Here is a 12,515-nt window from a genome sequence, read left to right on the forward strand (position 1 = left end):
GTACCTTTGCAGAAAAGGGAAGGGATAACATAAAGTGGTAGAACAGGATATACTACTTTTATATCACACACATCTATTAAGTTAGTACCCATTACCAATTATATGGGCAAATCAAGGAAAACCATTATGCATTCTCTATGCCTTACAGTAAAGAGAGGTACAAATTTGAATAGAATTTTGCTCTTCTGTGACATATAATTAGCAAGATTTCTCCCATTTTAATCACAAATATATATGGGTGTTTAGTACATATATGCACATTAAATGTTCCCAGTTTTTATTTGCTGCAAGTCTTTTGAAACATAAAGGGAAATTCATGGTTCAAACACAAGTTTAATGACAAATTATCCATTTACTGAAACAGATGGATATCCAAAGCAGTTACACGATTATTTCAGGTATTCTTCAGTAAGTAATGCATATAATAAATCATGACTGCCTAAGCTAGCTTCTGGCCTTTATGTATAAAATCACAACTGGTAACTTACACTTACTCAGGGACATTCAATAAATGCAATGGCTCCTAGTTGTAAAGTAACAGAATGAAGCAGCCATAAGCACTGTGCAGTTATCACGTGCACACAAGAACTAGCTCTTGGCAGTAGCGCTGAACTATACTTTCTCCTCAAGGAGAGGCATATTAAAAGCTGCTCAGCAGTGAGACGTAGTCCCTGGAAATATATTCTTAAGTATAAATAAAGTTACAGACTCCTTTGTTACAAAAATGTAATTAAGGTAAATAATAAGACATTAACAAATGCTTTGTCAATCTCTCAAAGGAGAAAGCACAGGAAAAGGAAAACAGCTGGCCTAACACCGGGCTCAAATTGTACAATCTCCTATCTATATATAAAACTGTGTGAAATAAAAACATAAACAAACAAAAAAAAACTGTGTGAAATAAAAGTAAGGATGTTTTATGTTCTGCTTGACACTTTTACTCTATTTTGTTTCTGAATCAAAGTATATTAAAGCCAACCTACTACATACATAGAAAGCTACATATATCACATATAAATATTTACATATGTATATATACTTTGTTATAAAACATGAAGAAAAATAAATTAAAAACCCAACCCTTTCCCTTTCTCCACCACACTGATATGCTCTTTTCATGTTGCTGTTCTTCAGACTTTAAAGTGCTACACTGAGTTATTCAGAGAGTAAGAGTTCAATAACACTTGGTTGGCTTCATGAGGCTCATGTTGGAAAACGTGGCTTCAGAGAGAAAAATGCTTCCATTTGAATACACAGAGAGCATTGCTGGGCATCTTGAGCAGATCTTCAGAGATGGATAAGAAAGCAGAAGTGTTGGGTGGTACTCTTTAAAAAGAGCCACACATCTACCACCATCTTTTTGTGGATGTCTAGGCCACCTACAACAGCACAGAATTCTTCAAAGGATATTCTTCCATCTCCATCCTTATCTGCATTTATTATGGTTTTGTCTACGATTTGCTGTAACTGTGTATCTTTCAGATTGCTCCCCACCATCATCTTCAACACCTGGAAGAGTTCCCCATTGGAAATCTAGCCATCCTTATCCATGTCATAGATAGGAAAAGCAAACCTTAACTTCTGCTCCTTATCTCCTTTGACACTGAACTGAGAGACTCCCTCGATAAATTCTTTGAAATCTACTTCTCCATTCCCATCTGTGTCGAATCTATCTATTACTCACTGTACTAAAGAATTCTGTTGTAACTCAGGCAGAGATATGAACTCTTCCACACTCAAAGAACCAAAACTGTCCAAATCAAGCTTCTTAAATCTTTTTCCTAACGTTTTAATTTCATCTGCACCAAAGTTTGAGCACATTTCCAAAGGATGACTTGCCTCATTTCCCATTTTGCTCGGCGGGTCGGAGGCTCGCTGGAGTGGAGAAGTGTCAGCGCTGAGACGGGCTCCAGGCCAAGGAGGCCCAGCTGCGGCCCCGTGTCGCCTGCGGGGAGGGGGTGGCATTTGGGGAGGGGAGGAGGCGTTGCAGGGCCCACGCGGCCTGGTGATTGGGCACGCGAGGGACCGGGCAGGGTGGGGTGGAAGAAATTAAGGTCGAGATTCACAGACGAGAGCGCGGGAGGAAGAGAGGGCGACAGGGAGGAGAGGCAGACAGGCAGAAAAGAGGGGCAGAGGGCTGGGTGGCCCGGGGCTGCAGCCGCACGCTCACGCTGGAGGCTCTTGCTGACCCGCAACCTCAGGCGCGACAAAGGCGGAGGGCGGGAGAGGGAGGGGAGGGCCGAGCGCAGCAGCGCGCTGGGCGGAGGTGGGGGCGCGCGCGGCCGGCGGCGGGGGCGGGGCTTCCGGGAGCTCCGTTCATCCGGAACCTGCATGCTGGCTCGGCTGCGGCAGGTGAGGCCTTCTAAGGAGCTGTGGTTTGTAAGATTTTATTTTAGTTCACAACTCCCCTTTTGGCCAAGATCCGCCAGAGGCAGCATCGATGGTCAAACTCTTACTTTGTTCTATTCGTTGCCAGTGAAAGGTGTAAGCGGAGATGAGATGACACCACAGCACTCTACCAAGGGGCGACAAAGTAAGATTCTGTCTCAAAAAAAAATAATAATAACTAAAAATGAAATCTTAAGGCTCCCCCCTCCAGCTGACTAATTGGACCCCCCTCTTGGCCAAAGGGCTGAGTTGCTAGCCCTAAGAGGGGAAGTCAGAAATGCCTCATCAAGCCCCCTCCCTTCTGGGAGACTCATTAACAGGCCTGAGGCTATAGAAGACAAACCTGTTGGTCCTCTGCTTACTTAACAGTTCACTGGAGTCTAGGTATCTGTCAGATGTGTTGTCTCTAATTAACAGATGTCCTTAACTTAAAGGATCCCAAGCCTTTAGCCCCAGGGTCCTCAAACTGCGGCCCGCGGGCCACATGAGGCCATGTGATTGTATTTGTTCCTGTTTTGTATTTTTACTTCAAAATAAAATTTGTGCAGTGTGCATAGGAATTTGTTCATAGTTTTTTTTTTTTTTGAACTATAGTCTGGCCCTCCAACGGTCTGAGGGACAGTGAATTGGCCTCCTGTTTAAAAAGTTTGAGGACGCCTGCTTTAGACAAAGCTCCATTTCTTTAACCAATTACAAATCAAAGAGTTTTAAAACCCACCTATAACCTGTAAACCTCCATTTTCAGATATCCCACCTTTTTAGGCCAAACCAACTTACACCCTGCCTTGTATTGATTTATGACTTTACATGCAATTCCTGTCTCCCTGAATTGAATAGAAGCAAACTAATCCAGTCACAGTGAGTCCACTTGCTCAAGGTTTCTTGGGCATGGGTCCAGGCCATGGTCCTCAAATTCAGTTCTTAGAATAGACCTCTTCAAATTATTTTACAGAGTTTGCCTTCTCTTCTGTTGACAATGTTCAGTGAAGGTGGTGAGTTCAATACATTCGTACTGATGCCATCTAAATCTCTTGGTGGAGGGATCTAATGAATCTGGTTCTTTGGTGTGAGGGCAAAAGAAAAACAGACCCTTGTGTTCTTCCTCTATCAAGGCATCAGTAAATTAACAAGGGAAGAGAAGAGGTCCCTATAAGACCAGCCTCTGTAGAAACTGTTAATCAGTTCCACACACACCCTAAACCCCTTCCTCTAACCCAAAATGAATGGCGTGAAATTAGACTTCCAAACCTCAAGACAGGTGGACAGTCTTTTCCAAAGTCAAGTTTAGAAGAGGATCTTCACCTTGAGTCTAAAATTTCCTTCAGGCCATAGATCATATATACCTACCATGATCTGCTTGTGTCACAGAGAAATTATTGAATTCTGAGCTGAAAGAAAATAAAACCTACATAGTTTTTTTTTTTTTTTTTGAGACAAAGTCTTGCTTTGTTGCCCTTTGTAGAGTGCCATAGCAAGGCAGCTCATAGCAACCTCAAATACTTGGTCTCAAGTGATCCTCTTTCCTCAGCCTCCCAAGTAGCTGGGACTACAGGTGTCCACCACAACACCTTGCTATTTTTTTCTTTTTTGGAGAGAGGGTCTCATTCTTGCTCAAGCTAGTCTCGGACTCCTGAGCTCAAGAAATCCACCTGCCTCAGCCTCCTAGAGTGCGAGGACTACAGTTGTGAGCTACTGTGCCTGGCCCCTCTACATTACTTGTTGAAGGGTTGTCAGGAAAGCAAGTATGTGGAATTAGGCTAAAGTAATGTATTTTCTTTCTGAACATTTTTTGCACTATAGCTTAACATGAACACCATTTTCCCCCACAGTGCAAAGATGCCCACAGATCATTCTTCATAGGTATGTATTTTTAAGAAAAAATAAGGTTTGGTGTGACAGGGAGAGAAGTGCCCTATGGCAGATTTTCTGGAATTCTTTCTGCTTTACCATTTATTTATTATTATTATTATTTTTTTGGCCGGGGGCTGGGTTTGAACCCGCCACCTCCAGCATATGGGGCCGGCGCCCTACTCCTTTGAGCCACAGGTGCCACCCTGGTTTACCATTTAAAAGAAACTGACTCCGGGTGGCACCAGTGGCTCAGTGCATAGGGCACGGGCCTCATACACCAAGGGTGGCGGGTTCAAACCCAGCCCCGGCCAAACTGCAACAAAAATAAAGAGCCAGGCGTTGTGGCGTGGGCCTGTCGACTCAGGTACTTGGGAGGCTGAGGCAAGACAATCACCTAAACTCAGGAGTTGGAGGTTGCTGTGAGCAGTGTGACGCCACAGCACTCTACCGAGGGCAATAAAGTAAGACTCTGTCTCTACCAAAAAAAAATAAATAAATAAATAGAAAACTAAAAGAAACTGACTCCGAGAAAACATCCTTCCCCTTTTGCACCCTGGAGGACTTTGTGTTACGCTTCCTTCTTTGTGGCTGTATGCTGTATACATTTCAGCGGTTAGAAACTGTACATGAGTAGGAATCAAAGTTATATTCAAACGTAGGATTTCAAGGACAATTCACATATCAAAGCAGCATTGCTAGGGCTCCCAAGACAATGCTAATTTGAGCATTACTTGCTTGACATCTTTTATCACCCATACCAAAGATCATTTCTAGGGAAAGCAGAGCATGTCATATGGAAGTTACACAAGTCTCCTGGCCCCTTTGTCCCTTAGTTTCCTCACCTGAAAAAAAATGGATGGATCCTTTCTCTGAAATGTAAATATAACTTTAAAAAAAATTAAAACAGAAAAATTGGATAGATCTTAAGATATGCTATTCAGAGTTCATAATGAGCTTATACCTAGTTAACTGATAACTGAATGATGCTTTTACACATAGCTTTTTATGTGTTCATCTATTTAACTTACACCTTGTGTAAAAATTGCATTCCATGCCACGCCTGAAACGTTCCGAAGCTCAGTTCAGTGATTAAATTGCAACCAAGATTTCTACAAAAAACAACAAGAAAAAGGAAAGACATAAGCCGATAAAGAAGAAAAGATATTCTTTCAGAGCATTTATCATTTGGCAGTGATTCTAACTTATATATGACAAAACATAACCTCAGTACTTTCTCCGTACATGAAGGAAATTTTGCTGTAGAAGATATTGGCTCATGATTTATACTTTCATATTTACTATACATGCAATGTTTAGATACAAACCAGTGAATGCTCAGCCAATACTTGTGTTAAGAGATCTTTATTTCTCTACGACAGAGTTTTGCAACTTCAGTGCTGTTGATATATTAGCTGTATAATTCTTTGGGGGATTTGTCCTGTACATTGTAGGTCAACAACATTCCTGGCTTCTGCCCACCAGGTGTCAGTAACATACCCACAGTTGTGACAACTGAAAATGTCTCCAGGCATTGCCAAATGTCGTCTGGGTACAAAATCCCACTAGTTGAGACCATTGTTCTATTATGATCCCCTCTGATCTGTGTAATAATTCTCACACTAATCTTTGCTAGAGATTAAATGAATTTGCTATATAATTTTAGTAACTTTCTACTAGTAAAATTTTAATCATATTTCAAAATGAATAGCAGAGGGTTTATAAGCTTAATAAAAGTTCCAAATGTAATGAAGTTCTATTTGTAACTTACACATACTGCAGAAATGGTAGTGATTCAAAGGTACGTCTTTCAATAAATTGGATTTTATTGCAGGATAAATCTCTAGAAAAAGTGAAAGGAAGACATTGCCTTGATTCGATACCAAATTAGTAGGAACAACTAGTAGAGTTTAGAATGATAATAATGAATATGTAGCTTTTGTCTACATTCTAAGCTTTTGGACTTGTATTTGAACTTTCATAGCCTCCTAATGCTCCCTGTATTTCATGATTTTCACCAATAAAATATGCAACTGTAGATCTTAAAAGATTTTGGATGTAATCTTTCCCTGGGCAGCAGGAGACTTGATTAAACAACCTTTTGTAGCCTCATCAAATTCTAGATTAGAAGCTTCAAGTTTTTATTTTTCTATATAATTTCTAATATGAAAAGGAATAACCTCACATTTTACACCTTTCTGGTTTAATTCTGTTTTTCTAAGCTAGTTCAATACCAAAAGAGATAAAAGCTATCCCTTCACATCCTTTGAAAGGAAGTTACCCTTCTAATTAATACATAACTTTGAACTAATTCAGAATTATACCATATTAATAGAAATTCATTTTGGTTTTATATTGCCTTAATATTCCATGAAAGCAGTTTTTTCGGTGGTACAGTGATGGGACGTACCAAAAGGCAACACGGAACTGGATTTTTATTTGAAAACACCCCTTAACTATAGTTGACTATTTCTCTTGACTCCAGTTTATCCCTCGCTCTTCACCTGGCTGTTGTCACTCTGTTCTGACTGGTATCTCTTCCTTCTAAACCAGTGGTTTTCAACCTGTGGGTCGCGACCCACAGGAACTGTGTATTAAAGGGCCGCGGCATGAGGAAGGTTGAGAACCATTGTTCTAAACTATCCTGCACACAATTGACCAGATGAACTCTCCAGAAGTGATTCTCAAAGACCAGCATATAGGAATTTATGAAAGATGCAAATCCTTGGCCTTACTCTAAACTGACTGAATCAGTAGCTGTGGAGTTGTAGTCCATAACCAAGGCCTAACAAGACCTCCAAGTGCTTGTGGTGCAGACTTAAGATGGGCGTAAATCATGGTGGTATAGCATGGTTCCCTGTGATGGCTTTTGCTTGGCATTCAAAGCCCTGGAAAGTCTGGCTCCAGTCTTCTACTCTCTCTCCTTGCACTCTACAGGTACTCAAAGCATTCCTCAAATACTTTGCTGTATTTTGCCTTTCTCCCATTTCCCTTTTCCAAGTTTAGACTATTTCCCCCCAAATCTGTCCCAGGAAATCTGTCTAAGGATATCTGATGTCCTTCTGATAGATCCTGTTCTTGCAGCATTGCTCTAGGAACATCTTCTCTGATCCAAACTCAAGTCTTTTCTCCTCCTTCTGTGCTCCAGAAGCAGTTTGTCCCTCTTAGTGCCCATAGCTATGTCTTCTTTTCAATGTAGTTATTTTTGCTCCCATTTCTTTTAAGTATAAACTCCTTGAAAGCAGGGATTAGGTCTTGCTCATCTGCAAGCCCACTGTGTTTAAAATTGACACATGAGAATACAGTAGAACCTCTCTAAGCTGATCACTTACTGGACTATAACAAACCAGGCAACATACAGTGGTGGTCGGCATAAGGAACTTCCACTGAGCACATGTGGCGCATGTCTGGTCTGTGAAAATGAGGTAAAATTATGGAGATGGTCAACCATGGAGGTTCTACTGTATTTATAAAATGAGTGAAAAGCCGAGAACAAGGAGAAGAAGAAAAAAAACTATTTTAAAAGAAATGCAATTTTATTACTTTGTATCCTTCTTCTGGGCCTTTGCAACCAGCCCTTTGTCATCCTCTTAGTGCTTGTGGCGTTATGGTTGATGCTTACATGTTTGTTTCCCCTGTGAAATGTTAAGTTCTTAGAAGGGTAGGAATCCTGTCTTACTCATCTCTCTGACTCTAATATTAGGCAAAGTGGTTGGCATATTCTCTTTGTTTTTTTAATTGGTTGGCATTTTTTAAATGAATGAGAATATATCCTAACATGAAAGATTAGCTTACAAAATATGCATATTTCATTGTGGAAGTAAGGAAGGGCCTACTCCATTGAGCAATTACGTCATTTACTTTTTTTCCGAAATGTGGCAGACGTGCCTAAGAAGACCAGTACCAAAGTGGTCATGCCTTTAAGGCCTAGAAGGTTAGATCATTCAAAGGACTATTTTTAGTGTATGTACCTACATCCCTTAAGTCTTCTACATTTGAAAGAAGAATCTATTTGCTAAAGAGCAACATTAGTGAGCTTAATAAAGATTAATGATGTACACACTAATTTTTTTTTTTTTTTTTTGTAGAGACAGAGTCTCACTGTACCGCCCTCGGGTGGAGTGCCGTGGCGTCACACGGCTCAAAGCAACCTCTAACTCTTGGGCTTCCGCGATTCTCTTGCCTCAGCCTCCTGAGCAGCTGGGACTACAGGCGCCCGCCACAACACCCGGCTATTTTTTCTTTTTGTTGCAGTTTGGCCGGGGCCAGGTTTGAACCCGCCACCCTTGGCATATGGGGCCGGCGCCCTACTCACTGAGCCACAGGCGCCGCCCGATGTACACACTTCTTGACCACACTTCTTTGCCGTGGGAAAAGGATAAAACTCAGACTTTCATAGCAAGGGATATAGTATCTTCTTAGAAATAAATACTATGCAAGTATTTATTGGCGGGTTCAAACCTGGCCCCGGCCAAACTGCAACAAAAAGAAAAAATAGCTGGGCGTTGTGGCGGGCGCCTGCAGTCTCAGCTGCTCGGGAGGCTGAGGCAAGAGAAGCGCGTAAGCCCAAGAGTTAGAGGTTGCTTTGAGCCGTGTGTCGCCACGGCACTCCACCCGAGGGCGGTACAGTGAGACTCTGTCTCTACAAAAAAAAAAAAAAAAAAAAAAATTAGTGTGTACATCATTAATCTTTAGAAATAAATACTATGCAAGTATTCCCTCCTTGGCAATAAGGCAGGAGAAATTTTCATTTTGTAATTTGGGAAGAATTAGGAGCATTGGTAATATGCTTATTCATTGTAAACATTTCTAGCTATACCATTTAACCATAATTTAAACAACTTTTTTTTTCTTTTTGAGGCAAAGTCTCATTCTGTTGCATCAGGCCAGAGTGCCATGGTGTCAGCCTAGCTCACAGCAACCTCAGACACCTGAGCTCCAAGCTATCCTCCTACATCAGCCTCCCGAGTAGCTGGGACTATGAGCACCCACCATAATGTTTGGATAATTTTTCTAATTTTTAGTAGATACAGGGTCTCACTCTCAATTAGGCTGCACTCGAACACATGAGCTCAAGGGATCCTCCTACCCTGGACTCCCAGAGTGCTAGGATTACAGGTGGGAGCCACTGCACCTGTCCTTAAACAACTATTTTCAATAAGAATATAGTAATTTCTGCTATGAAATCCTCACTGCCAGCCTATTCTCTTAAATATATATATTTACTACATGATTAAATTAAATCATATCTATATGATTTTAATATAATGTTCTTATATTAAATATTTAATATTCTTTAATATTTTATATTTTTAAATATATTTATTCTTTATAATTCATCTGCTTATTTAATAGTTAAATGTTAATTTAATTCAGACTAAATTATCAAAAAATTCTGGATTAATGGCATTCAAACTAGTGTAGATGGTCTATATTTTCCTTTCCTTTCCTTTGAGCAACAACTTAAAGTTTAATTCTTCTCATGCTACTAAACCAACTTTTTCAAATCCTTTTCCTTTCTTTCTTTTTCTTTTTATTTCTTTTTGCATTTTTTTCTCCGGGGCTGGGTTTGAACCCACACCTCCAGAACCTAGGGCTGGCACTCTACTCCTTTGAGCCACAGGCGCCACCCAAATTTAGCCTTTTCCTGAAGGCTAAATAGTAATATTTCAGGCTTTGTAGGTCACATATGGTCTCTGTTGCATATTCTTGTCTTTCTTTTTCTTTTACAGACCCTTTCAAAATGTAAAAAGCATTCTTAACTTACAGGCTGTAAATAAAAACAGACTGTGGATTAGATTTGCTCTATGGGGTGTAGACTAAATATAAATATAAGCAGATGATATATAAAACTTATAAAACAAGGTTCAATGGGTGTCAATAATTGCTCAGATGTTATTACCACTTTTTCCTTATAAGCAAAGTTTTTTTCTATCCGTATTTTATCTATATGATTTTTAAAACTAAAAATGCACAGAGATGGGCTAGAGACGGGCTAAAACTCTACACGGATTTAGAGAACTGCAGCATTTTATTGATGAAAGAAGTTTTAGAGATTATCTAATTTGAACCCCTTATTCACTTTACAGATCATATCACTAAAAGCTCATAAATAAATATGATTAACTAACTAACTTACAAATACTGGAGGGATAGCAGGCCTTCAAATGAATCTTTATGTAATTCGGTCAAATGATTTTCACTGAGAATTCTGAAAAAAGATAAGGTTATTTGTTATTTCTTTTTTAAGATTTTATTATTGTTTCGGGTTAATCTGAGGGCACAAAGAAATAGGTTACAATGTTTGCATTAGTTAGGTAGAGTTCCTCTTATAATTGTGTACTGCCCCCAAGAAGTGTGCCATACACTCGAACATTGGGCCCATTGAGTGGGAGCACCTCCATCCTCCTCCTTCCCCTCTCCCTGCTCCCTCTTTCCCCTTCCCAGACCTTGAATTGATTTGAGTTTTTCTCTTATGTGGGAATGTATCAGATTATCTACTGGCCTCATGTTAGTATTGAGTACATTGGATTCTTGCTTCTCCACTCTGTGATACTTTACTAAGAAGAATGTGTTTCAATTCCATCCAGATTAATACAAAAGATGTAATGTCCCCATCTTTTTTAATGGCTGAATAGTATTCCATGGTATACATATGCCACAGTTTGGTATATCCATTCCTGGGTTGGTGGCATTTAGGTTGTTTCCACATTTTGCCAATTGTAAATTGAGCTGCGATAAACAACGTAGTACAAATGTCTTTATGATAGAATGATTTTTTTTCTTCTGGATACATGACTAATAGTGGGATTGAGGAATCAAATGGGAGATCTAATTTGAGTTCTTTGAGGATTCTCCATACTTCTTTCCAAAGAGGTAGAATTAGTTTGCAGTCCCACCAACAGTGTAAAGGAAGAGGTTATTTCTAAATAAAAATGCAAACTATTTGCCATATAGGACTAACTCCTATCTGTGGAGGAAACCTGGGTAATGGTGCCAATTGAATACACTAATTCTTATTTAATTTCAAGGTGGCAACATCTGCTTTGTTTTCATTCAAACCTTTTTCACATTTTCCTTTTTGTGTCCAAATCTCTACACACACACACACACCCCTACCCACTATCCCCACCAAATTGTATATTTAATGCCTACTCTCTAGATCACAAAATCCCTGTTAGAACCCAACACTGGTTCTAATCAAGACCAGCAGAACTGCCATTTCCTCATCTCTTTCCCCCCAATTTTTTTTTTGTTGTTGTTGCTTTTTTTGAGACAGAGCCTCAAGCTGTCATCCTGGGTAGAGTGCTGTGGCGTCACAGCTCACAGCAACCTCCAACTCCTGGGCTTAAGAGATTCTCTTGCCTCAGTCTCCCAAGTAGCTGGGACTACAGGTGCCCGCCACAACTCCCAGTTATTTTTTGGTTGTAGTTGTCATTGTTGTTTGGCAGGCCCAGGCTAGATTTGAACCTGCCAGCTCTGGTGTATGTGTCTGGCGCCTTAGCCACTTGAGCTACAGGCACGGAGCCCCACAATGTTACTATTAAAGCACCACATGGACCTATGTCAGGTTACAAGTGAAGTCAGTAGGCTTTTCCTCCCATTTAAAAATTTTTTTTTTTTTTTGAGAAATACAATGTGCATAAAATGCATATAACTTAAATGTTCCGTTTAAATAATTGTAAAGCAGGTACCCATGTAATATCATCATGTCAAGAAAGAGTACCATGAGCATCCAGAAGCTCGTGTGGCCCTTTCCAATCACAACCCTCTCTCTGACCTCTGAAGATAAACACTATATTAACTTTTATAGTAATTTACTTGTTTTCAAAATATAGTTTTACCTGTTATATGTCAGTCATACACAACATACTTTAGTTTTGCCTCTTCCTGAACTTTATATAAATGGAATCATATTACAAGGGGACAAACTTTAATGGAAAATAAAACGACATCTCTATTTTCAAAAATGAAAACTCAGAGATCACCTATACAAGTTGAACTGATGACACACAAACTACTACTGTATTTTTCCAAAATAACTTATGTATCTAAATTGACTGCTTTAATAAATTAATAAGAAAATGATAAAAACAATTCAAAAGGAAAATGGATAAAGGACAGAAAACTCAGAAGAAACACAAATGTTCACCAACTTTTAACAAATAAAGGTATTTAATTCAAGAGTAATCAGAAAAATTCAAATTCAGACAGGACCCTTTTTGTTCACCCATCATATCAGCAAAGAGTTGGAGAATACTCAGTGGTAAAATGCTGTC

The 12,515-nt window shown here is 39.7% G+C and overlaps 1 protein-coding gene across 4 annotated transcripts in view; it reads right to left on the bottom strand.

Annotated features, from left to right (window-relative positions):
• Positions 1-12,515, bottom strand: part of LOC128579317 (leucine-rich repeat-containing protein 37A2-like) — a 63,767-nt gene that overhangs the window by 20,452 nt on the left and 30,800 nt on the right. For 3 of the 4 annotated variants that reach the window (XM_053581463.1, XM_053581462.1, XM_053581459.1), the window contains exons 4-6: positions 10,376-10,447; positions 6,008-6,079; positions 5,268-5,348 (exon numbers count right to left, since the gene is read on the bottom strand). In XM_053581463.1, coding sequence (XP_053437438.1) covers positions 5,268-5,348; positions 6,008-6,079; positions 10,376-10,447 — 225 coding nt within the window. The remainder of the gene's footprint in view (positions 1-5,267; positions 5,349-6,007; positions 6,080-10,375; positions 10,448-12,515) is intronic. The other variant, XM_053581461.1, reaches the window with a different exon arrangement.

The sequence above is a fragment of the Nycticebus coucang genome, unplaced genomic scaffold (assembly GCF_027406575.1).
Source record: "Nycticebus coucang isolate mNycCou1 unplaced genomic scaffold, mNycCou1.pri scaffold_44, whole genome shotgun sequence".
Classification (NCBI taxonomy): Eukaryota; Metazoa; Chordata; class Mammalia; order Primates; family Lorisidae; genus Nycticebus; species Nycticebus coucang.